The 25,744-nt window shown below is 41.3% G+C and overlaps 1 protein-coding gene and 1 pseudogene across 1 annotated transcript; both read right to left on the reverse strand.

Moving 5' to 3' along the window:
- Positions 1–774: 774 nt before the first annotated feature.
- LOC133052857 (melanoma-associated antigen B3-like) lies at positions 775–1,788 on the reverse strand. The gene has a single exon (XM_061137685.1). It carries the CDS (start codon positions 1,786–1,788, stop codon positions 775–777), a length of 1,014 nt encoding a protein of 337 aa, XP_060993668.1.
- Positions 1,789–20,503: 18,715 nt separating this feature from the next.
- On the reverse strand, positions 20,504–24,455 carry LOC133051580 (spindlin-3-like; annotated as a pseudogene).
- Positions 24,456–25,744: the final 1,289 nt, after the last annotated feature.

A 25,744-nucleotide genomic window follows, 5' to 3' on the forward strand; every position in this document is an offset into this window, starting at 1 on the left:
ATCGTCTTTTAATTTCATGCTGCAGTCACCATCTGCAGAGACTTTGGAGCCCCCCAAAATCAGGGAATTTACATTTGACTGCTGTCATGTCACCATTTTCCTTATAAATAATTGCTTTTCAACTCTGTAACTTTATGGTCAGTGGCTAGATCTTTTTCTCAGCTCTCCAAGTACAAGCATGGAGCCTTGTAAGAGCAGACACTCAATTAATGTTTGGGGAATAAATGAGCCTGTGAACATGAGGTTCAAATTATTAGAATTTAATTCTACATTTTTGAATTAACCAAGCATATACTGTTGTTTATAATTTTGTAAAACACAGAGTACAAGGGATGAGGAATCCAAATACCGACCATCTTCCTTTTCCCATGCTTCTTGATCCCACATATTTTACTGCTTAACTTTTTCTTATTTTCAAGGAAATAACATATTGCAATGCCATTTTGTCTTGAACTGGCTTACTAAATAAGATGGAAGCTTCCACATTTGTTTTACACAAGAGAAAAAATCTTATCTTTAAGACCAATAAACAACAGTAAATGTGACTGATGTCATTCATACACTTAGATTATAAGCTAGATAAGCTTTCGTTTAGGAGCAACATTTGAAAAGCAGCAAGAACATAAAAACACAGGTTTATCTCTAAATTCCCCATACAGAACAGGAACACCAAGGTATTTTACACTGTGAACCCTCAGTGACGTCCAGCCCTGTACTACTTGGAACACTGAATACTCTCTTCAGCCACAAAGGGCAGAATTTGCCTCAGCTTTACTAGGTGGAAGGAACTGCTGCAGAAACACTGGGACACCCGCTGGCTTGGGCCCTCTCTTCTTCATCTTTCAAAGCCTCTTCATAACAACAGTGGAAGTCACTGGGATCCAAATGGTTAATCCTGGCCAGGAACTCCAGGACTCTCATCTTGCTCGTTTCAGCATGCGCTCTCGGGCCCCACAGGAACTCACAGCATGCTGGACTGCTGCCGGGCACTTGCCGATATTCCAAATACTTCAGCTGCACCAAATCTTGGGTGATGAGCTTCTTGGGCTCCCCAAATAAGAAGTGCCTCTTCCCAGCATAGATTTTCATCTTACCCAGGAAATTCCAGATGTCTTCCTCAGTGGCGCAGTTGCCCTTCATGAAGATCACACCCAGGAGATTCATCAGGAGACCGGTCTTGGGAAAACCCCTGCCACGGTGCACGATCCCGTTGCGGGGGAGATTCATCTTGCTGACAAGGACATAAGAATGCTTGGCAGTGTTGTCTTTCTTCACGTCAATACCAAATACCACCTCCATGCTCTCAGAAGCTCTTTTGAGGATCCTGAGGAATCGATTTTTGTACTTTTTATCAATGATCTTTAGCATATGCACTTTCCTAATGGGCTTTTTCGTCTTATACATGCGTAACAGGAACTCCACCAACAGATTCGTCGGCCTGGTTAGTGAGCGTTTTCCAGACCGCACATTAGAGAGAGGGGCCTGAGGGGAATTTCGCTTTTTTGCAATTTTCCCAGTGGCTCTTTTGGATGATCTTGTGGGAGAAACACCTGCAGGCACAGTGGTGGTGGCCAGGGCCCCCTGAGGACGCTTGAGATGCTTACCAGACCTAGCACTGGACTTTCCCTTAGCATCAACCCCTGGACCAGGACTGGAGGAAGAGGAGTGTGCTTCCATCGTGGTGACAGTGACCTGAGCGCCCCTCAGATCCTGGGTGCCATGCTGATCCTGGCGGCGTTTCTTACAGGTGTGGGGCTTACCCTTCTTACCCCTCTTACCCCGAGGCATGGTGACTGTGGTCAGGGACAACAGGCAGGAGCACAGGTAGAACAGCACGTGATCTGGGCAGAGAGGAGAGAGGATGAGAGGATGTGAGCACCTGTAGCAGGGAGGCACCACTCTGCATTTAAGAAGGCCCCCTCTGCAGGTTTCCATGTGGGCACTGCTCTACAAACTCAGAGGACTGTGAGTCTGATCACCCTGTCCCCTGAGAATTCTGTGGAAATAATTAAGGTGAGACTCAGGCTGCAGCCTGCCAGCCCTGCCGCCTGCTTCCTGAGGCTGAGGAGCAATGGGCCAGTCCAGTCCTTGAGGACACCCTCCTCCATTCTTGAGGGTGGGGGTCCTCTCAGTTCACATTCAGGACAATCATATCAACTTTTGGCATGGCCTGGGCCCTATCCTCTTTGTAGTTCTAAGGTTATACCCCAAAGCCTGGTCCTCATCTTCCTGTGATACCTGAAAAAGTGAAGAGGTACCTCAGCCCAGTGTCCCTGGCAGGGGGCACCCACCACAGTCAGCTCTAGGGAACTCTGTCCTGGGTTCACTGGGGTTCTCTCTTTCACTGTCTTGCCTTGGCTCTAGGTAGAGCCTGGGACACCCGTGTCTGCTGCACTGGTGTACCTCCTCTCAGACAAAGGCTCTCTCCAATCCCATACCATCAGAAAGAAAGGAGGGTTCACATACACCTGACTTCCATCCCTGGGCTTTTCAGTGCTGTGAGCCAGGAGGGGGGTCGGGGGATGGGAGGTGGTGCTCTCTATTGTTTTCCCTGTTGCAGGGTGAGTGCAATCATCAGTTCATTCAGGGTCCTCACACTGACTCCTCTGAAGCCCTGGACCTCCTACCTTGGCAGAATTGAGGCCATTCACGTATTCTAACATCCTCACATCTCTGAACTCTCCAGACAGAAGTGAGAAGACTCACTCAGCTTCACAGATACTCTTAAGTTTCCACTTGGAAAAGAGCCAAAATTTATGACAACTTACATTTAGAGTTGGTGTTCCCCTTAGACCTCGTTCCGGTCTGGGCAGAACTCAGGACTCCTCCCACCAATAACCTGGGTAGTTCAGCCTCAGAGCAAAGTCCTCAATTCCCCGAGTCCCTGGAGGGGCAAAGTCAGGGTACTACTACGTGACTACCCTTCACTGGAGCCTCCCAGATACGTAGGCGCTCTGTTTTGTGATACCACCCCTAAATGGGGAGGGGCCCCCAATCAGTACTTAGGGTGCTCACTTTACTGCAGTTAGGACAGAGGTATCCTCCATCTGCAAGCAGGGGCTACTACTGACCACGGCCCTCCCATCCCTGAGACTTCCCGGGCCGAATTCAGTTTGATGGCTCTGCCGGGGCTTCCCAGGGCTTACAGCAGCAGTGAGATTTGGTGCGGCCCTCTTTGTTATGGGCTAAGTGGCCCCCTGCCTCAGTCCCAACTCAGTCTTCACCTCAAATCTGGACCACTGCTGGGAATCCACCCTCCGCCGGCCAGAGGTCTGACTGCCGGACCGAAGTCTTTACTTCCAGGAAACTGGAAAACGGAAGTCAGGATGATTCATTTCCGGCCATGATGCTCAGGGTGTCAGATAGCTCACGGGGGCATGGGGGCACGGGGGCATGGGGGCATGCAGGGTGGCGGGGGGTGGAGGAAAGCCGCGGGAGGGTGTACTATGGTCCTCATTCGGAGTCCCCATCTTCATGTCTATTAGAGTCTGACACTCCTCCCTTACCTGAACTGTGTCCACAAGCCTCCAAACAAAGCTTCACCTCCTAGAGTTCAGCAGGGGAGAAGTCCAGGAATTGAGCGCGTGCGTGCTGCTTTGTGTCGCCATCTTTACTGCCAGTGCTGCGTTAGCACTCGGGCCTCTCCCCATGGCTGGAGTTGGGTCCTAGGTTTCTTTCTATTATAGAGTCAAGTAATCTCTTCGATCTTAACAGAATCTCTTACAGATCAACATTTACCAATAACTCAGACTAACAGTGTTGTAGGAACCATCCCCTCCCGACCACAGAGGCAAAACTTTGTGGGGTTAGTTTTGTTACAGGAGGGGGCAGTGGTCCCTTGACTGCACATTCAAGTCCTCACCTTGCCTTCAGATCAGTCCTGGGAATCCACTCTTGTTCAAACGAACACCCTGAACAGCAGTCAGAGCTCATTGCCACCAGCACGGAAGTTAGGGGGAGCCAATTCTGGCAATGGCTACCCTGTGTGGGGTCTCTGAGTGATGATGGCAGGGGTGGGGCTTTGTGGGGACCCTATCGTTCAGTGTTGTGCAGTCTCTGGGTCATCCCCTAGGGTCCTCCCTGCACTGTCTGTCAGAGCCCGAGTCCCCTTACTCTATGGACTTGAGTTCTCCTGCCCACAAACAAAGCCCTACTACCACTGCTATTGCTAAGTCACTTCAGTCGTGTCCGACTCTGTGCGACCCCATAGACGGCAGCCCACCAGGCTCCCCCGTCCATGGGATTCTCGAGGCAAGAACACTGCAGTGGGTTGCCATTTCCTTCTCCAATGCATGAAAGTGAAAAATGAAAGTCATTCAGTCGTGTCCGACTCTTAGGGACCCCATGGACTGCAGCCTACCAGGCTCCTCTGTCCATGGGATTTTCCAGGCAAGAGTACTGGAGTGGGGTGCCATTGCCTTCTCCAAAACGAAGCTTTAGCTTCCCCAAATCTGTAGTGGGGAGTCAGGGCGCTTCTCTGAGCATCTCTCCCTGACAGGAGGGATGCTACTCTGTGAGCCTTCCTCCTTGGTGGGAGAGACCCTCTCATTAGCACCGATGGTCGTCACCTGTACTGTGGTGATGGCCAAGATGCCCCCCTCCTCAGAACTGAGGTTTGATCCTGATAGGAAAAGCCCTTCCCTTGCTGAGACCAGACAGAAATGAAGAGGCTTCTCATCCTTATAACTCTGCCTGGAGCCTCTGGGGTTAGGAATAGGGGCAGGGGTCTGTAAAGTCTCCTCATTTGTGGGTCTAGTGATACTTATTTCTTCACTCAGGGACCCCACCATGATCCTGGCCAGTCCTGGGACCTGACCCTCCAACCTGATATTCTCACTCTATTGAACTGAGGCCATTTTTCTTAGAGTAAGACTTTGACCTCACAGAGAACTCTAAGGCTTGTAGTAGGGAATGCCCTGTCTAGGCTTTCTAGGTTTGAGAGCAAGTTTGGGCAGGTCTCTGAATGACCTATATTTTAGGGTGATTGTCCCTCCAGTCCTCACTCATGTGGGTCCTCATTTTGTCTATATCTTGGATTAATAGGTTCCTGGGCTACATCACATCCCTGAAAAATCTTGAGAAGTCTTCCTAAAGTAAACCTTACAGTTTCATGTCCCAGACTTGATGTGAAATGGGGAAAATGCCACAGAAGGCAGGGGGCAGGATGGGGTACACTCCCAGAGAAAAATGTTGATCTCTCTGTTTCTGGAGGGGGAGGGGATTTAGGATGGGGGGGACACATGTACACCCATGGCTGATTCATGTCAATGTATGGCAAAAACCACCACAATATTGTAAAGTAATTAATCTCCAATTAAATTAATTTTAAAGAAAAAAAAAAAAAAAAAAAAACCTTAGCCAGCGTCAGTCTCTCATGTGAACTGTTTTAATTAGTTATAGGCATACCTTTAAAAAATTGTACTTCACTTAACCATGTTTCACATATATTGTGTTTCATTACAAACTGAAAGTTTAAAGTAACCATGCATTGAACATGACTATAGCACCATTTCCCCAAAACCGTGTGTTCACTTGGGGTCCCTGTGCCACATTTTGTAAATTTGTGAAATATTTTAAACTATTCCCATATTTTATTCCTTATGGTGATCTGATCAGGTCTCTGTTACTATTGTAACTGTATTCTAATTTTAAATTAAGCTATGTACATTTTTTTAGACATCTTCTAGTAATTGTACAATAGGATTAACAACTTTTATAAGCACTGGGAATCTCCCAAATTCCTGTGATTTACTTTATGGCAATATTCACTTTACTGCAGTGATCTAGAACCCAACCCACCATATCTGAGATATGCACACATTTCTAAAGGAAAGGAGCAGTCCAAGATGTTTTTCTGCTATTTGTTCTCTGACACTGCATAGAGAGATGATTTTATTGTCACTATCATCTATTTCTCCTCCTCATTGCTGTTATTTCCTGAGATAACCTTCAAGGTTTTGTGCCTGAAGAAGTGTATTGGAATATATCCAGAGTCCTTACTTTTATCCCAAGATACATTTGAGTGTTAAGGAACACAAGTTCTGCTTTAGGACAAGAGGAGTACAACAGCATAGGATCTAGAGGAATTCAGAGAGGAGTCTAATTCCAGGCCTATCAGTCACGAGTGTTCCCCAGCAAGGGCTTGCTGCCTGATGCATATGGAAGCCAAGACGATGGAATGGGCTTTTGAGAGAAAAACTTTATTCCAAGGTGAAGTGGCAAGAAGACATGAGGTAGGGCTCTCAAATCTGTCTCCTCAATCCAGAGTTTGGGGTAAAATTAAAGGGTTTAGGGGAACTGCAAACTTGGAAGCTAATTGGCTAGTCTTGAATTAGTTCATGTAAGCTATTCTTGCTGCTAGAAGCCAGATTTTCCGTATTGAAGGACTCCATACAGTTCTCCCATGGCAACATTCCTACTCTGAGAGTTCCATAGACTGAACCCTCTTGGTTTGGAGGTCATCCTGGAAACGGGGGCTCCTTTTTTGCACTTGCATAGTGCTGCCTGTAAAAATAACTCAAAAAAGAAAAAAAAAAACTCAAGGTTTCATTAATCAATAACCTGTTTTAAGGAGGCAAAACCAGTTTAAACTGGTCAGTGCTTTATGTTTCAATCCCCCCATTTCTCTTTGTACATTCTTCAAGCTTGTGGGAAATCATCCTCAATTTGGTTAATGATTCTCAAATTCTGTAGAAAATGATAATCCCAGGTCCCAGATTTTTGTACCAACAGGACTAGAGTGTTATATAAGCATTGACAAGGTTGGATTAATTGGTATTTAAGAAAGGTGATCATCAGAGGCTTTGTTTCCTTCACATGTGTCTTTACAGGCTATTGCTTTAAATTTGGCATTTTGGTGCCTGGATGGAATTTATTGCTATTGGGTCAGCTGTCTTGGCTCTTCCTGGCCATTCATCAGTCCTCAGTGAGCTCTGCAGTTGACTGACCGATTTCTTCCACTGTAGTGCTCAAAATAGATTACATCTTGTCCAGCAGAGAGCCTGGATCAGTTGCCTTTAACCAATGCTTGCTGCCTCTTCCCAGCTTTCATGGATTGCAGTCAACATCAACCAGCACTCTTATCCGGAACTTGAGGTCGCTGGATGAGGCAAAAATGTTGGCTTCCCCTGGAAAACCCTTGCTTTCATGGGAGCTGTAGGAAGGTCTTCACGGCTTGTCTTTCTGTGGCTCAGAGTGCTTTGTTCCTTTCTAGGAAGAAAAAGGGGCAAACTAGAGGCACTGTCCCTTAATTTAGGACCCAATTCCATCTCCTAGTTTGTTTTCTGGGAAGAGTTGGCTGTATGAATTCCCTGGAGAAACCACTGAGAAGAATGGACAGTCTCAAAGGTGACCAATTTGGATTTGAGGGTTCACTTAAAGAACTCTGAAAATTTTTGCATTAGAGGTGGTTGTCATAGCATAGCTTGAGAGTCACACGTGCTACCCAACTTCTAAGGAATTTGTCCAGTTCCATGACTGGAGCCCATGTGGTCAGAGGCTCCTAATATTTCTGCCCTGCCATGTGCTGAGGATGAGCTTGTCTACTGAAGAGAGGCCCATGGAATTTCAGGCTCTGTCTCACTCTCCACCTTGAAAATCTTACCTAGTGAGGAGGAGGGTGGAAGAGTGATTGCATCATGTTGAAGAAAGTGAAAGAGGAAGCTGTCTTAGACTCAGGCAGAGCTGACTTTCAGAGAGCAACTCAGGAGCACACACGTTTAAACACCAATTTCCTCATTTCCTTTCTGCCCATGCTGGGGTTTAATCTTTCTGGTAGATGACCAAATCATTTTACCACTCCAGCAGAGACTTCAGACATGCAAATCTAGATGTCTGGGCAATTCCCAGGGGTAATACATTCAGTGCAAGTCCTCTATGTAGCCCATGGCCTTTAGCACCACAACCAATGGCTATTTCTCCTGGTAACATTTGATTTTTAACATCACACACACACACACACACACACACACACACACACAATTCTAACTCCCTGTTATTCTGGCTGATACAAAGGAGGACTAGACTTTTTAGTGAGGAAACACCAGAATGTGTCCAATTGTATAAAATTCCTTTAACCTGGGCTCATGGTATGTTCTTCTGTGGGGGGAGATTTTTCCTGCATTACACTCCCTCATTTTACATTTATGCTCGCACCACAACAAGGTAATCAGGGCTGATTTCATTAAGAATACACTCATGTGGAATGCCAAGTATCATAAGAGACTACTAAAAACAACTATATGCAAATAAAATGGACAACCTGGAGGAGATGGACAGATTCTTAGAGGTATAACCTTCCAAGATGGAACAAAGAAGAAACAGAGAATGTGAAGAGACCAATGCAAGTACTGTAATTAAAACAGTGATTTACAAATTTCCAATAAAAAGCCCAGGACCAGATGGTTTCACAGGTGAATCTATCAAACAGTTAGAGAAGAGTTAATGCCCATCCATCTCAAACTCTTCTGAAAAATTGCAGAGAAAGGAACACTCCAGAGGTCATTCTATGAGGCCACCATAACCCTGATAGCAAAACCAGGCAGAGAAACACACACAAAAAAGAAAATGACAGGCCAATATCACTGAAGAACATAGATGCAAAAATAGTGAATAAAATACTAGCAAACCAAAAAAGAAAGTCTCTTCAATAAGTGGCGCTCTGAAAACTGGACAGTTACATGGGAAAGAATAAAATTAGAACATTCTCTAACACCAAACACAAAAATAAACTCAAAATGGATCAAAGATCAAAATGTAAGGCCAGACACTATAAAACTCTCAGAGGAGAACCTAGACAGAACATTCTTTGACATAAGTTACAGAAGTACTTTTTTTAAAATTTATTTTTTATTGAAGGATAAATACTTTACAGAATTCTGTTGTTTTCTGTCAAACCTCAACATGAATCAGCCATAGGTATACATATATCCCCTCCCTTTTGAACCTCCCTCCCATCTCCCTCCCCATCCCACCCCTCTAGGTTGATACAGAGCCCCTGTTTGAGTTTCCTGAGCCATAGAGCAAATTCTCGTTGGCTGTCTATTTTACATATGGTAATATAAATTTCCATGTTACTCTTTCCGTACCTCTCACCCTCCCCTCCCATCTTCCCATGTCCGTAAGTCTATTTTCTATGTCTGTTTCTCCATTGCTGCCCTGTAAATAAATTTTTCTGTGCCATTTTTCTAGATTCCATATATGTGCATTAGAATATGATATTTATCTTTCTCTTTCTGACTCACTTCATTCTGTATAATAGGTTCTATGTTAATCCACCTCATCAGACCGGACTCAAATGTGTTCCATTTTTATGGCTGAGTAATATTCCATTGTGTATATGTACCACAACTTCTTTATCCATTAATCTGGCGAAGGACATCTAGATTGCTTCCATATTCTAGCTATTGTAAATAGTGCTCCAATGAACAATGGGATACATGTGTCTTTTTCAATTTTGGGTTCCTCAGGGTATATGCCAAGGAGTGGGATTTCTGGGTCATATGGTGGTTTTATTCCTAGTTTTTTAAGGGATCTCCATACCATCTTCCATAGTGGCTGTATCAATTTACATTCCCACCAACAGTGCAGGAGCATTCCCTTTTCTCCACACCCTCTCCAGCATTTATTGTTTGTAGACTTTTTGATGATGGCCGTTCTGACTGGTGTGAGGTGATATCTCATTTTGGTTTTGATTTGCATTTCTCTAATAATGAGCGATGTTGAGCATCTTTTCATGTGTTTGTTAGCCATCTGTATGTCTTCTTTGGAGAAATGTCTGTTTAACTCTTTTTGCCACTTTTTGATTGGGTTGCTTGTTTTGCTGGCATTGAGTTGTATGAGCTGCCTGTTCAGTTCAGTTCAGTTCAGTTCAGTCCAGTCTCTAAGTTGTACCTGACTCTTTGCAACCCATGGACTGCAGCACGCCAGGCCACCCTATTCATCACCAACTCCTGGAGCTTACCAAACTCATGTCCATTGAGTCAGTGATGCCATCCAACCATCGTATCATCTGTTGTCCCCTTCTCCTCCTGCCCTCAATCTTTCCAAGCATCAGGGTCTTTTCAAATGAGTCAGCTCTTTGCATCAGGTGGCCAAAGTATTGGAGTTTCAGCTTCAGCATCAGTCCTTCCAATGAATATTCAGGACTGATTTCCTTGAGGATGGGCTAGTTGGATCTCCTTGCAGTCCAAGGGACTCTCAAGAGTCTTCTCCAGCACCACAGTTCAAAAGCATCAATTTTTCATCACTCAGCTTTCTTTAAAGTCCAACTCTAACATCCATACATGACTACTGGAAAAATCATAGCTTTGACTAAATGGACCTTTGTTGGCAAAATAATGGCTCTGCTTTTTAATATGCTGTCTAGGTTGGTCATAACTTTTCTTCCAAGAAGCAAGCATCTTTTAATTTCATAGCAGCAGTCACCATCTGCAGTGATTTTGGAGCCCCCCCCCCCAAAATAAAGTCTGTGACTGTTTCCATTGTTTCCCCATCTATCTGCCATGAAGTGATGGGACCAGATGCCATGATCTTAGTTTTCTGAATGTTGAGTTTTAAGCCAACTTTTTCATTCTTCTCTTTCACTTTCATCAAGGAGCTCTTTACTTCTCCTTCACTCTCTGTCATAAGGGTGGTGTCAACTGCATATGAGATTATTGATATTACTCGCAGCAATCTTGATTTCAGCTTGTGCTTCATCTAGCCCAGTGTTTCTCATGATGTACTCTGCATATATATTAAATAAGCAGGGTGACAATATACAGCTTTGATGTACTCCTTTCCCTATTTGGAGCTGCTTGTATATTTTGGAAATTAATCCTTTGTCAGTTGTTACATTTGCTGTTATTTTCTTCTATTCTGAAGGCTGTCTTTTCACCTTGCTTATAGTTTCCTTTGCTGTGCAAAAGCTTTTAAGTTTAATCAGGTCCCACTTGTTTACTTTTGTTTTTATTTCCATTACTCTAGGAGGTGGGACATAGAGGATCTTGCTTTGATTTATGTCTTCGAGTGTTCTGCCTATGTTTTCTTCTAAGAGTTTTATAGCTTCTGATCTTACATTTAGGTCTTTAATCCATTTTGAGTTTATCTTTGTGTATGGTGTTAGGAAGTGTTCTAATTTCATTATTTTATACATAGCTGTTCAGTCTTCCAGGCACCATTTATTGAAGAGACTCTCTTTGTGCCACTGTATATTCCTGACTTATTTGTCAAAAATAAGGTACCCATAGGTGCATGGGTTTACTTCTGGGCTTTCCATCTTGTTCCATTGGTCTATATTTCTGTTTTTGTGCCAGTACCATACTGTCTTGATGACTGTAGCTTTGTAGTATAATCTGAAGTCAGAAAGGTTGATTCCTCCAGCTCCATTCTTCTTTCTCAAGATTTCTTTGGCTACTCAGGGTCTTTTGTGTTTCCATATGAATTGTGAAATATTTTGTTCTAGTTCTGTGAAAAATGCCATTGGCGAATTGATTGGGATCACATTGAATCTGTAGATTACATTTGGTAGTATAGTCACTTTCACAATATTGATTCTTCCTACCCAGGAACATGGAATCTCTCTCCATCTGTTTATATCATCTTTGATTTCTTTCACCAGTGTCTTATAATTTTCTGTGTACAGTTCTTTTGTCTCATTAGGTAAGTTTATTCCTAGATATTTACTTTTTTGTTGCAATGGTGAATGGAATTGATTACTTCATTTCTCTGACTTTTCATTGCTAGTATACAGAAATGAAAGTTATTTCCGTGTATTGATTTTGTATCCTGCAACTTTGCTAAATTCACTGATTAGTACTAGTAATTTTCTGATACTATCTTCAGGTTTTTCTATGTATAGTATCATGTCATCTGCAAACAGTGAGAGCTTTACTTCTTATTTTCTGATCTGGATTCCTTTTATTTCTTTTTCTTCTATGATTGCTGCAGCTAGGACTTTCAGAATTAAGTTGAATAACAGTGGTGAAAATGGACATCCTTGTCTTGTTTGTGATCTTACGGGGAATGCTTTTAGTTTTTCAGCACTGAGAATAATGTTTACTGTAGGCTTACCTTTACTGTGTTGAGGTAGCTTCCTTCTATGCCCATTTTTTGAAGAGTTTTAATCATAAATGGGTGCTGAATTTTGTCCAAGGCTTTTTATGCATCTATTGAGATTATCGTATGGTTTTTATCTTTTAATTTGTTAATATGGTGTATCACATTGATTGATTTGAATATACTGAAGAATCCTTGCATTCCTGGAATAAACCCAACTTGATTATGCTGTATGTGTTTTTTGATGTGTTGCTGAATCCTGTTTGCTAAAATTTTGTTCTGGATTTTTACATCTATGTTCATCAGTGATATTGGCCTGCAGTTTTCTTTTTTTGTGTTGTCTTTGTCTGGTTTTGGTATCAGCATGATGGTGGCCTAGTAGAATGAGTTTGGAAGTGTTCCTCCCTCTGCAAGTTTTTGAAAGAGTTTTGGAAGGATAGGCATTAACTCTTCTCTAAATGTTTGATAGAATTCTCCTGTGAATCCATCTGCTCCTGGGTTTTTGTTTTTGGGGAGATTTTTTATTACAGCTTCAATTGCACTGCTTGTAATTGGGTTATTCATAATTTCTATTTCTTCCTGGTTCAGTCTTGGAAGATTGAGCATATCTAAGAATCTGTCCATTTCTTTCAGGTTATTCATTTTATTGCCATATAGTTGTTCATAATAGTCTCCTATAATCCTTCATATTTCTGCATTGTCTATTGTAACATCTCCTTTTTCATTTCTAATTTTGTTGATTTGGTTCTTCTTTTTTGTTCTTCATGAGTCTGGCTAAAGGTTTGTCAATTTTGTTTATCTTCTCAAAGAATCAGCTTTTAGTTTTATTAATGTTTACTATTTTTATTTCCACTCTATCTTTATGATTTCTTTCCTTCTACTAATTTTGGGTTTTTTTTTTTGTTCTTCTTTTTCCAGTTGTTTTAGGTGTAAGGTTTGGTTGTCTATTTGACATTTTTCTTGTTTCTTGATGTAGGATTGTATTGCTATAAACTTCCCTCTTAGAATTGCTTTTGCTGCATCCCATAGGTTTTGAGTTGTCATGTTTTCATTGTCATTTGTTTCTAGAAATTTTTTGATTTCTCTTTTGCTTTCTTCAGTAACCTGTTGGATATTTAGAAACGTGTTGTGTTATCTCCATGTGTTTGTGTTTCTTACAGTTTTTTTCTTGTAATTGATATCTAGTCTCATAGCACTGTGGTCAGAGAAGATGCTTGATATGATTTCAGTTTTCTTAAATTTACTGAGGTTTGATTTGTGACCCACGATGTGGTCTATCCTGGAGAACGTCCCATATGCACTTGAGAAGAAGGTGTATTCTTCTGCATTTGGATGGAATGTCCTGACAATGTCAATGAGATCCATCTCATCGAATTTGTCATTTAAGACTTGTGCTTCCTTATTAATTTCCTGTTGATGATCTGTTCATTGGTGTGAGTGGGGTGTTAAAGTCTCCTACTATTATTGTGTTACTGTCAATTTCTCCTTTTATGTCTGTTAGTGTTTGTCTCATGTATTGATGTGCTCCTATGTTGGGTGCATAGATATTTACAATTGTTATGTCCCTTGATCATTATGTAGTGTCCTTTCTTATCTCTTGTAAACTTCTTTATTTTAAGGTCTATTTTGTCTGACATGAGGATTGCTACTCCAGCTTTCTTTTGCTTCCCGTTTGCATGGAATCTATTTTTCCATTTTCTCACTTTCAGTCTATATGTGTCTTTAGGTCTGAAGTGGGTTTCTTGTAGACAGCATATATATGGGTCTTGTTTGTGTATCCATTCAGCCAGTCTGTGTCTTTTGTTGGAGCCTTTAATCCATTTACACTTAAAGTAATTATTGATATATATGTTCCTATTGCCATTTTCTTCATTGTCTGGGGTTGATTTTGTAGATCTTTTTTCTTCTCTTGTATTTCTTGACTATATAAGACCCTTTAACGCTTGTTGTAAAGCTGGTTTGGTGGTACTGAATTATCTTAACGTTTGCTTGTCTGAAAAACTTTTTATTTCTCCATCAATTTTGAATGAGATCCTTGCCAGGTACAGTATTCTTGGTTGTAGATTTTTCCCTTTCAGTACTTTAAATATATCTTGCCATTCCCTTCTGGCCTGCAGAGTTTCTACTGAAAGATCAGCTGTTAAGCATATGAGGTTTCCCTTGTATGTTACTTGTTGCTTCTCCTTTGGTGCTTTTAACATTCTTTCTTTGTGTTTAGTCTTTATTAGTTTGATTGGTATGTGTCTTGTCATTTTTCTCCTTGAGTTTATCCTGTATGGGACTCTCCATGCCTCTTGGACTTGATTGACTATTTCCTTTTCCATGTTGGGGAAATTTTCAAATATAATCTCTTCAAAAATTTTCTCCTACCCTTTATTTCTCTCTTCTTCTGAGACCCCTATAATTGGTGCTTTTGATATTGTCCCAGAGTCTCTGAGACTATCCTCAGTTCCTTTCATTCTTTTTACTTTATTCTGCTCTTCAGAAGTTATTTCCACCATTTTATCTTCCAACTCTCTGATTCTTTCTTCTGCTTCAGGTATTCTGCTCTTGATTCCTTCTAGAGTATTTTTAATTTAGTAATTATGCTGTTTGTCTCTGTATGTTTATTCTTTAATTCTTCTAGGCCTTTGTTAATTGATTATTACATTCTCTCCATTTTGTTTTCAAGGTTTTTGATCATCTTTACTCTCATCATTCTGAATTATTTTTCAGGTAGTTTGACTATTTCCTCTTCATTTATTTGGACTTTTGTGTTTCTAGTTTGTTCCTTCATTTGTGTATTATTTCTCTGCCTTTTTTTTTTTTAACTTATTGTGTTTGAGGTCTCCTTTCCCCAGGCTTCAAGGTTGAATTCTTTCTTCCTTTTGGTTTCTACCTTCCTAAGGTTGGTCCAGTGATTTGTGTAATATTTGTATAGGAAGAGATTTGTGCTGACTTTTTGTTTGTTTGTTTGTTTTTCCTCTGATGGGCAAGGCTGAGTGAAGTTGCTAATCCTGTCTGCTGATGATTAGGTTTGTAATTTTGTTTTGTTTGTTCTTTAGATGAGGCATCCTGCTCAGGGTGCTACTGGCGGTTGGGTAATGCTGGGTCTTCATGTGTTTTTTGTGTGAGTTCTCAGTATTTGATAATCCCTAGGGTTAGTTCTCTGGCAGTCTAGGGTCTTGGAGTCAGTGCTTCCACTCCAAAGGCTCAGGGCTTGATCTCTGGTCAGGAATGAAGATTCCACAAGTGGTATAGCATTAAGTGAGATTAAAAGAAATATCCCCAAACAAGAAGCCAAAGATGAACCCCAGGCAAATGGTTGTTAGAAAATCAGGAAAATAATAATTAAAATAATGGAATATACACATATACATATACACCCATGAGGAAAGTCAAAACATTCTAACAAAGTAGAATTTATTTGACCTAGTGAACATAGGAAATCAAAAATTATAGTTATTATATTATATTTAAGAACAAAACTAACTAAAGCACAAAGTGGAAAACAAAACTAGAGCAAGGTGCCAAGTGGGGAATACAGCAATGAAAACAAAACTAGCAAATATTTTGAGAGGAAAGAAAGAAAAGAAAGAAAGAATAGATATGCAAACTTAAATAGAGGTAGATGAAGAAGGTTTATATAAAGATTAACTGCAAGGGAAAAGAACAGTAGGAAAGGCAAACAATGGAATAAATGTAGAAAAAAATAATAGGTTTAAAAAAATTAAAAATTAAAAGTATAAAAAAAGAGAAAAGAAAAACAATGGAAGAAGAAAGAAAAAAGGGGGGGGGAAGGAAAACTCCACAGAACTACAAAAGTCCAACGTAGATGCAGAGGTTTATAATAACAATAAAAAGTTTGACTGAATATACATATATACATATACACCCATAAGCAAAATCAAAACACTCCAATGAAAATAAAGTACAGTAGATTGACCTGGCAATCAAAGGAAACCAAAAGTTATGTCTAGCAGAACAAAACTAACTAAAGCACAAACTGGAAAACAAAACTAAAGCAAGGTGCCAACTGGGGAATAAAGCAATGAAAATAAAACTAACATACGTTGAGAGGAAAGGAAAGAAAGAAAGAATAGATATGCAAAGTTAAATAGAGGTAGATAAAGAAGATTTATATACATGAAAGATTAACTGCAAGGGGGAAAGAACAGTAGAAAAACAAATAAATAAATTTAGAAAGAATAATCATAGGTTTAAAAAAGTAAAAAATTAAAATTAAAAAAAGAGAAAAGAGAAAAAACAAGGAAAACTCCCCATAACTGCAAAAGCCCAATGTAGAGGCAGGGGGTTTATAACAACAAAAAATGTGACTGTTAAAAGAAAAAAAAAGCTCAAAACCTTAAGGAGATTTCATTGTGCCACTAAAATCGACAACTACAACAGGGGGGGGGGGTGGTGGCAGGAGGAAAAAGAAAAAAAAATCCAAAAAAATCTACAGAACAAGTCAAAACATAAGAATAATGAATGTTTTCTTGAGTCACTGCTGTCAGAGTCCTTTCCCTTGCTGGGATTCATAGTCCACCTCACCTCCCTAGGATACCCTCCAACACTATGCTGGTCTCTGGACCTGCTCTGGGGGCAGTTCAGATTCTAATCTGGTCCTACTATTCTGTGTTCTTGCGTCCAATATCCACAGCTATCAGAACTAGTGCACTTTCTTTTGTGGGAGCTCTCAGTGACCTTTTATATATTCCAGAGACACAGAGTCTGGCTAGTTCATTGTGTGGATTTCATCTGCAGCTTGTACAGCTGGTGGGAAGATTTTGGGTCTTCTTCCTTAGCCACACTGCCCCTGGGTTTCACCTGTGGTTTTATTTCCACCTCTGCATGTGAGTCATCCACTAGGGTAACTCCTGAGGCTGCCCTGGAGGCCTGAGGTCTGCCCCAATGAGGGCCGGGTGTGGAGGTGGTGCAGCTCCTTGCATCGCAGTGGTTCTGGCAGCACCAAGGACTCAGGGGAGTTGGTGGCTAGGGCAGCAGGAAATATAGTGCTCTAGAAGGGTATGTCAACCAGTATTGGCCAATATGCTCCAGTATTCTTGCCTGGAGAGCCCCCCTCCCTGGCAGAGAAGCCTGGCAGGCCACAGTCTACAGGGTTGCAAAGACTCTGACACTACCGAAGCCACCCTGCGTGCAGACACAAGATTTTTTTGCCTGTGGCAGCTCTGCCCCAGTGAGGGCTGAGCATGAAGGTGGCGCAGCTGCTTGGCTTGTAGGGACCCGGGCAGTGCCAAGTGTGCTGGGACACGGACTGCCTCCACCACAGGAGTTATGGCCCTATCAGAGTCTTTTTTTGAGCCTCTTGTAGCTGGCGATCAGAAGGCCTCTTTGGCCAGTCTTTCTCCACAGCTCCACCTGTTCAGGCACTTAAGAGGGTGCCATTGCCTGGGGTCCTTCTGTGTTGTTCAGGGCATCAGTCACTTCAAGGAGCACCCTGGGTGGGGTCCTACTCTGTAGTTCAGAGCATCAAGTGTTTTATGTGCCAGCCTCTCTATTGTTCAGGTGCCAATGCCGGCATGTGGGGGGAGAGAGGCTATGGTGATGGGTCTACCTCCTACACATGACTCAGCAGTATTGCCTTGCTTCCATGGCTGCCCGACTTTCCTCCACAGGTATTTCCCACCACAGTCTCCTCCCTCACATCCCCTTGATCTATCTCTCCACCGTCAACAGCAGCCCTCTCCCTGAGATTGCTCCACAATCCCTAAACTCCAGCTCCCAGCTGCTGCACCTTCCAGGGGATCTATGTCCCTGTCCAGGGTATATACGGCTGTGACAAGGACTGTCTGATTCTCATTCATTTAGGCTGCCACAGATCAGCTGTTTCACTCTCAGCCTTAAACGTTTCTCCTCTGACTCAGACAATTGTCCTGATTTGGGTATCAGACCCCTGCTTCAGTTCCCCCACCCACCAAAGGGAGGTCCTGTCCTATTAACACTCCTGCTTTTCCCCCTAGTTCCTTTGTCCTACCGAGTTCTGCATGGGTCTATATCTTCTTTTCTACCGGTCAGGTACTCCTGTTCACTCTCAGCTGGTGTTCTGCATGCACTTCTGTGTCTGAAGGTGTATTCCTGATGTATCCGTGGAGAGAGATGTACTCCATGTCCACCTACTCCTCTGCCATCTTGTTCTCTCCAGCAGTACTTTTCTCTTTTAGCAATATGGTTTCTGATTCACCTCCCAGAGCAATGAAAATAAAAACAAAAATAAACGGGTGGCATCTAATTAAAGTTAAAAGCTTCCACAGAGCAAAAGAAACCATAAAGAAAAAGACAATTCACAGAATGAGAGGAAATATTTGCATATAAAGCAAACAAGGGATTAATCTCCAAAATATATAAAAGGCTCATACACTCTATGTCAAATAAACAATCCAAACAGAAATGGGAAGAGGATATAAATAAACACACCTTCAAAGAAGACATACTGATATCCAAAGAACACACACCTTATCTTTGACAAAGGAGGCAAGGATATACAATAGAAAAAAGACAACCTCTTCAACAAGTGGTGCTGGGAAAACTGGTCAACCACTTGTACAGGAATGAAACTAGAACACTTTCTAACACCATACAGAAAAATAAACTCAAAATGGATTAAAGAGCTAAATGTAAGACCAGAAACTATAAAACTCCTAGAGGAGAACATAGGCAAAACACTCTCCGACATAAATCACAGCAAGATCCTCTATGACCCACCTCCCAGAATATTGGAAATAAAAGCAAAACTAAACAAATGGGACCTAATGAAACTTAAAAGCTTTTGCACTACAAAGGAAACAATAAGTAAGGTGAAAAGACAGCCCTCAGATTGGGAGAAAATAATAGCAAATGAAGAAACAGACAGAGGATTAATCTCAAAAATATACAAGCAACTCCTGCAGCTCAATTCCAGAAAAATAAATGACCCAATCAAAAAATGGGCCAAAGAACTAAACAGACATTTCTCCAAAGAAGACATACAGATGGTTAACAAACACATGAAAAGATGCTCCGTATCACTCATTATCAGAGAAATGCAAATCAAAACCACAATGAGGTACCATTACACGCCAGTCAGGATGGCTGCTATCCAAAAGTCTATAAGCAATAAATGCTGGAGAGGGTGTGGAGAAAAGGGAACCCTCTTACACTGTTGGTGGGAATGCAAACTAGTACAGCCACTATGGAAAACAGTGTGGAGATTTCTTAAAAAACTGGAAATAGAACTGCCATATGACCCAGCAATCCCACTTCTGGGCATACACACTGAGAAAACCAGATCTGAAAGAGACACGTGCACCCCAATGTTCATTGCAGCACTGTTTATAATAGCCAGGACATGGAAGCAACCTAGATGCCCATCAGCAGATGAATGGATAAGGAAGCTGTGGTACATATACACCATGGAATATTACTCAGCCATTAAAAAGAATTAATTTGAATCAGTTCTAATGAGATGGATGAAACTGGGGTCCATTATACAGAGTGAAGTAAGCCAGAAAGATAAAGACCATTACAGCATACTAACACATATATATGGAATTTAGAAAGATGGTAACGATAACCCTATATGCAAAACAGAAAAAGAGACACAGAAGTACAGAACAGACTTTTGAACTCTGTGGGAGAAGGTGAGGGTGGGATGTTTTGAAAGAACAGCATGTATATTATCTATGGTGAAACAGATCACCAGCCCAGGTGGGATGCATGAGACAAGTGCTCGGGCCTGGTGCACTGGGAAGACCCAGAGGAATCGGGTGGAGAGGGAGGTGGGAGAGGGGATCGGGATGGGGAATATGTGTAACTCTATGGCTGATTCATATCAATGTATGACAAAACCCACTGAAATGTTGTGAAGTAATTAGCCTCCAACTAAAAAAAAAAAAAAAGAAAGAAAGAAACACATGACATAATAGGGGAAAACCCATATACAGGGCCATGAAATGTATCAAGGTTCCATGTATCAAGGTTCTCCAACCTGGGAAAGTCAAGAGTTAATAAAAAAATACAATTAAAAACATTTCAATGGTTTTCAGAAAAAAAAAAAAAAAGAACACATGAAAAGATGCTCAACATCACTAATTATCAGATAAATGCAAATCAAAACTACAATGAGGTATCACCTCACACCAGCCAGAATCACCATCATCCCCACATCTACAAACAATAAATGATGGAGAGAGTGTGGAAAAAAGGGAACTCTCTTGCACTGTCGGTGGGAATGAAAATTGATACAGTCACTATGGAGAACATTATGGAAGTTTCTTTTTTTTTTTTTTTTGCACATAAAGGGTTTATTTTAAATGTTTTAAGGATAGGATAGAGTTACATCATAATTATAAAAATTACTTACAGAATTAACAGCTTTATATTGTTTATACTTCTAAATGCAGAGAACAGGGAACTGTCTACACATTGTATAAAATAAAATTAAAATTAAAAATGAATTCAAGCTTGAAAGATGAGGTCATTTACCTAATTTTAAAATGCGAACACGAAGACCTCTGAACTATACACATTCGTTCAACTGCACTAATGATGGAAAATACAAAAAGCGCAGCATTTCCAAGGAACCACAGACATTTCAACCATAATTGTTTTCTGTTATAATAATTATTCCTGTTTTGTCTTTGGAGAACTTTCTTTTTTTAAGACAATCAGCTTAATAATGTTTTCAGGCACTACAATTTGTGACAATCAAAACAGTCTTCTAATGGGTCCACGGTGTTCAGAGATTCAAGCCCAATGCACTTCGGGGTTTGGCACGTAAAACAATAATAGAAATGAAATCTGGTTTAGAAGCAACTGTGATTGTTTTAAGAATGCACAGTCCCTTCAAATGCTGCAAGACATATACAACAGGAAAATCACCTTCTGTTGGCACTACATTTGCTTCACCAGTGCATTTATATCCTACAACCACTAAAACAGCACAGTTAAGCAAATATACAGAAACTGAAAACAAATAAAAACAAAGATAGAAAACAAAAAACCTAAATATATTTAACATGCAATTTTAGTTAGTTACATTGAACATTCTACTTAGAATAGAGCATGCAAAAAAGGATGGTCTGCTTTTAAGGTCTTCCTTTGAAGCTTTACGTGGCAGCCAGACATCACACACGCACACACACGACACAATAATACTATAGCAGGTCAATGAGAAAGGCCAATACATTTTATACAGAGATTCATGTCTTGTGTTGTCACAAGTCCCATGATAATTTTGGAAATTAATGTTGTATTCCTAGAACAAGGAACCAACATTCCGATACCAGGAAAATGCAAGCAATGCATGCAGATCTGAAACATGAGCCTAAATGAAGCCTGAAATACTCAGCTGGGAAGCAGAGTTAGTCACGGCATCAGGAAGTGTGGTTTAAGCCACCAAAAGAAAAAGAATGAAAAAAAAAAAAAAAGGGAAAACATCAACATAAAACCCCTTCCCCTTCCTTCAACCCTAAAGGCAATAAATGGAACAATGATTAAAATAATAATGAAAACAAATCACATGTCACATTTATCTAGAGAGTGGCAGATCATGTGGTATATTAAAAGTTGCTAAAGGTACTTGCAGAAAAACCACAATGCAAGTCATTAAGTAATGCAAAGAATGTTTCAACTGACCCAACCCTCAGGATCCCACCAAAGGACTTCATTTTTCAGCCTACAGTCACTGTGTCCTGTTCCTGCAGCGCACACTGGACAATTCACTCTCTTGGCCATTCGTGTCCACCTGGACTCGGGGAGCTGCGCTCAGCCTTGAGATTCACATGCAGGAAAACTCTTACAAGAGCCACCAGCAGAACAGACAACAGATCTGTAGTGTGACGCTTGTTTCAACCACAGAATGAACACCTAAGACCTAGGTACTCACTGCATGGAGAAGCTCACCCCCGACCACCCAGGGTGAGGGCACACTGCAGAGAAGCAGGGTGCTGGATTTACATGGCGCACAAGGTTACCGTACACCAGCACAACAAGGCAAAGCCTTCCTGAAAGCGAAAACGGGCATCAAACCACGTACAGTGGGGCCTTGAAACTAAATAACCTCTTTATCATCAAGAGCAGCTATGAGAGGGGTCCCACAGACCTGGGTCTGATTGCCAGTCTATGTATTTAAGCTTTCTGCCCAAATCTTGGGTAAGATTTTCAACCTCTACAAGACTGGTTTCACAAACCATCTTTCTCCCAGTCAGCTTTCAAACTGCCAGGGATCATCCAAAACAAAGTGAGAGGCTGACGTTTTGCTGCTAAACAAACCACTTTTGTGGTTCTATTTTAGTTCAAACAGCCTTGCAGGGAAGGTTTCAATGGCTAAGGGCTGCGATCAGTCACACCCACAAGCCAGTGCAGGCGACCGACCCTGATGCGGCAGGACCCACCAAACGGAATGAATCCACAGTATCAGCACACCATGAGCAAGAACATACAGCACCAAAAAAGGTGTCAGGAATTTAAGCTGTTAATTGTCTAGACATTCTTTGAGAGGGAAAGTCGAGGGGGAGAAGCCTTCTGACCATAGTCATACACCAGTAATAACGGTAATAATAACAAAGGGATCCGAGAGAACTTGGTAAAAGACAATAATGCCATTCTTACATTTCTAATATAAAAGTACTATGTTCTTCCAGGAACTTACCAAGTACACATAATCCACTGATATACTGTTGCCTTTTAAATCCATGTACTAAAACCCAGACTACTGATTTGTACAAATAGTGGACCAAATGCATCATCCAAAATACACCTGTATTACACAATGTGGACCAAGTACCTGGGCTTTGCTTTAAAAAAGTATTTAAGATTAAAAAAAAATATATGTAAACAAAAAATGTACAAAGCTTAAAATTAAAGGCAGCCTTTTACCTAGATTTCTAATTGCTTTGTAAATTCTAATGTGGGTCATTAAACATCCACAAGTGATTCATGTTTGAATTTACAATTTAAAGCCTCTGGATTGAAATGGTGCTCTGAACTTCTGACTTTCAACACAAGCTGAATGTCCCCATGTTCTTCCTGTGCCCAGTTTTAATTTTTAAATAAACAGCAGTGATATAAAGTCAAGCACTCCTGTTAAACTGGAGACAATTATTTAACTCCTACCTCAATCCACAAAGAAAGAACTGCCAATGAAGTGTGTGTATGTGTGTGTGTGTGTGTGTGTGTGTACACAGATCTGTGTGTGTGTATATATATATTATATATGTATACACACAGATATAGATCGGTAGATAGATATACATACATATATATCTTAAAAAAAAAAAAAAGGCAGTAACAAAAATGCAACCAAACTATGCTTGCATTGTGGCAGCAGAGTGTGTTAAGAGTGAAGGGGAAAGTGGATAAGATCTATTACAGTTTTAAATGACTATGATACTAGCTTAACTTTTACCAGACTTGCCTGTAACTCCCTTCCAAACAGACAGACTTCTTTTAAGAGGAAGGAGTTCCTTACACAAAATGCTTTGTGTTCACATAAATCTGTACGATTCAGAACAAAACCAGTTCTGCTGGCAGAGATTGTGGGTTCGCAGGGACATTTAAGCTTTCATTAAACTGGAAAGCAATCAAGTCTTTATGTCTACAAATTATACATTTAATAGTTCCACAAATTTGGTAAAGTTCGTGATGACATCTAGGATGTTTTCACCAAATCGTAGACATAAATATGGAAATCATCATCAAACTTGATGAAATAGACAGACGGTTTGGCTTCTACTTGATGAATGACCATGCCAGTCCTTTTAGAGCCATCTTCTTTGGCATATTCCACTTGTTTGCCCACCAGGCTGTCCACAACTTCTCCCGGTTCCCTTTCTGCTGGAGGTGAATCATTAGAATCGGGCATAATGCGAAGGTCGCCTTCTTTATAATCATCTAAGAGCTGGTACATGTATAAGACAGGATCTTTTTCATAGGTGATGTAAAACCATGTGTTCATGATAGGGGCGCGTGCTAAGACCATTCCCCTCCACTCGTCTTTAGAGCCGTCCTCTGTCTCAAACATGTGCTCCACTGCTTTGCCAATCATTGTGTCAGCTAGGTGCGCATCACTGATTCGAGATGTTGTTGTGGGATGTCCTTTTCTTCATCATGCTTGCAGATACACCAGCATGGCCTGCATCAGCTCTGGACCGCTGGCCAGGTGTCTTTCCGAATGGGGTCTTCATTCATCTGTATTTAAGTGAGCAGCACAGCTGCTGGACTAGGGTGAAAATTCAATATGCTCCAATTTGAAACTTTTCAGAATTTCAATGTTCTTGTTAATCCATCATCCCAAGCGCTTTTTTTTTTAAACAAGTTCAGCAAAAATACGTGAAATCTTAAGTACTCTGCTGGCCTCTTAGGCCGCCGTCTGCAGCCCTTGGGCCCTGCCGTCCCGCGCTGCGCTCCCGCCCCGGCCCGACCGAGCCAGACGGCGCCGCCCCGCCCCCGCTCCGCTCCGCGGCCGCCGCCGCCCGCCCCCGACCGCACGGCGCACGCGCACTGCGGCCGCCGACTGCACCGGCAGCGCCGCCCGGCCCCGGCCCGACGGGCCGCATTACGCAGGCGCTCCAGCTGGAGGGCCTGGAAGTTTCTTGAAAAACTAAAAATAGAGTTACCATATGATCCAGCAATTCGACTCCTGGCACATATCCAGAGAAAACCATGATTCATAAATATACATGCATTTCAGTCTTCATTGTGGCACTGTTTATATTAGCCAAGATACGGAAGTAACCCAAATGTCCATCAACAGAGGAAAGAATAAAGCAGATGTGGTACATATATAAAGTGAAATACTATTCACTCATAAAAACAAATTAAATAATGCCACGTACAGCAACATGGATGGACCTAGGGAATGTCATACTAAGTAAAGTAAGACACAGAAACACAAATATCATATGATATCATGTGTGAATCTAATTTTTTAAATGACACAAATAAACTTCTTTACAAAACAGAAACAGGCTTCTGGATATCAAAAACAAGCTTATGGTTACCACTGGAGAAATGTTGGGGGAGGGATACATTAGGAGCTTGAGATAAACATACATGACTGTCGCATCTGACTCTTTTTGATTCCATAGACTGTAGACCACCAGGATCCTCTGTCCATGGAATTTTCCAGGCCAGAATACTGGAGTGAGTTGCCATTTCCTGCTCAAGGGGATCTTCCCAACCCAGGGATCGAACCTGCTTCTCTTGTGTCTCCTCCATTGGCAGGTGGATTCTTTACCATTTACCACTGCACTACCTGGGAAGCCCACATACACAACTACTATGTATAACAGTGATAACCAAAAAGAACCTACTGTATAGCACAGGGAACACTACTCAATATTCTGTAATAACCTGAATGAGAAAAGAATCTGAAAATGAATGAATACATACGCATGTATAACTGAATCACTTTATTATACACCTGAAACTAACACAACATTGTAAATCAACTATACTCCAATAAAATAAAACAGAAAAATAATATTACCATAATATCTAGCAATCCCATTCCTGGGAATATATCCAGAGAAAATCATAATTTGAAAAATGTACAAGCACCCCAATGTTCATTGCAGCATTATTTACAATACCCAAGACATGAAAGCAACCTAAATGTCCATCAACAGAGGAATAGATAAATATGTGGTCCAGAAATACAAAGGAATATTACTCAACTATATGAAAGAATGAAAGATTGCCATTTTCAGCAACATGAATGGACCTAGGG

This window comes from Dama dama, chromosome X (assembly GCF_033118175.1).
Source record: "Dama dama isolate Ldn47 chromosome X, ASM3311817v1, whole genome shotgun sequence".
In the NCBI taxonomy this organism is placed as follows: domain Eukaryota; kingdom Metazoa; phylum Chordata; class Mammalia; order Artiodactyla; family Cervidae; genus Dama; species Dama dama.

Bases quoted from the DNA above. Each gene is read 5' to 3' on its own strand.
- LOC133052857 (XM_061137685.1), bottom strand. From the start codon at position 1,788: ATGCCTCGGGGTAAGAGGGGTAAGAAGGGTAAGCCCCACACCTGTAAG.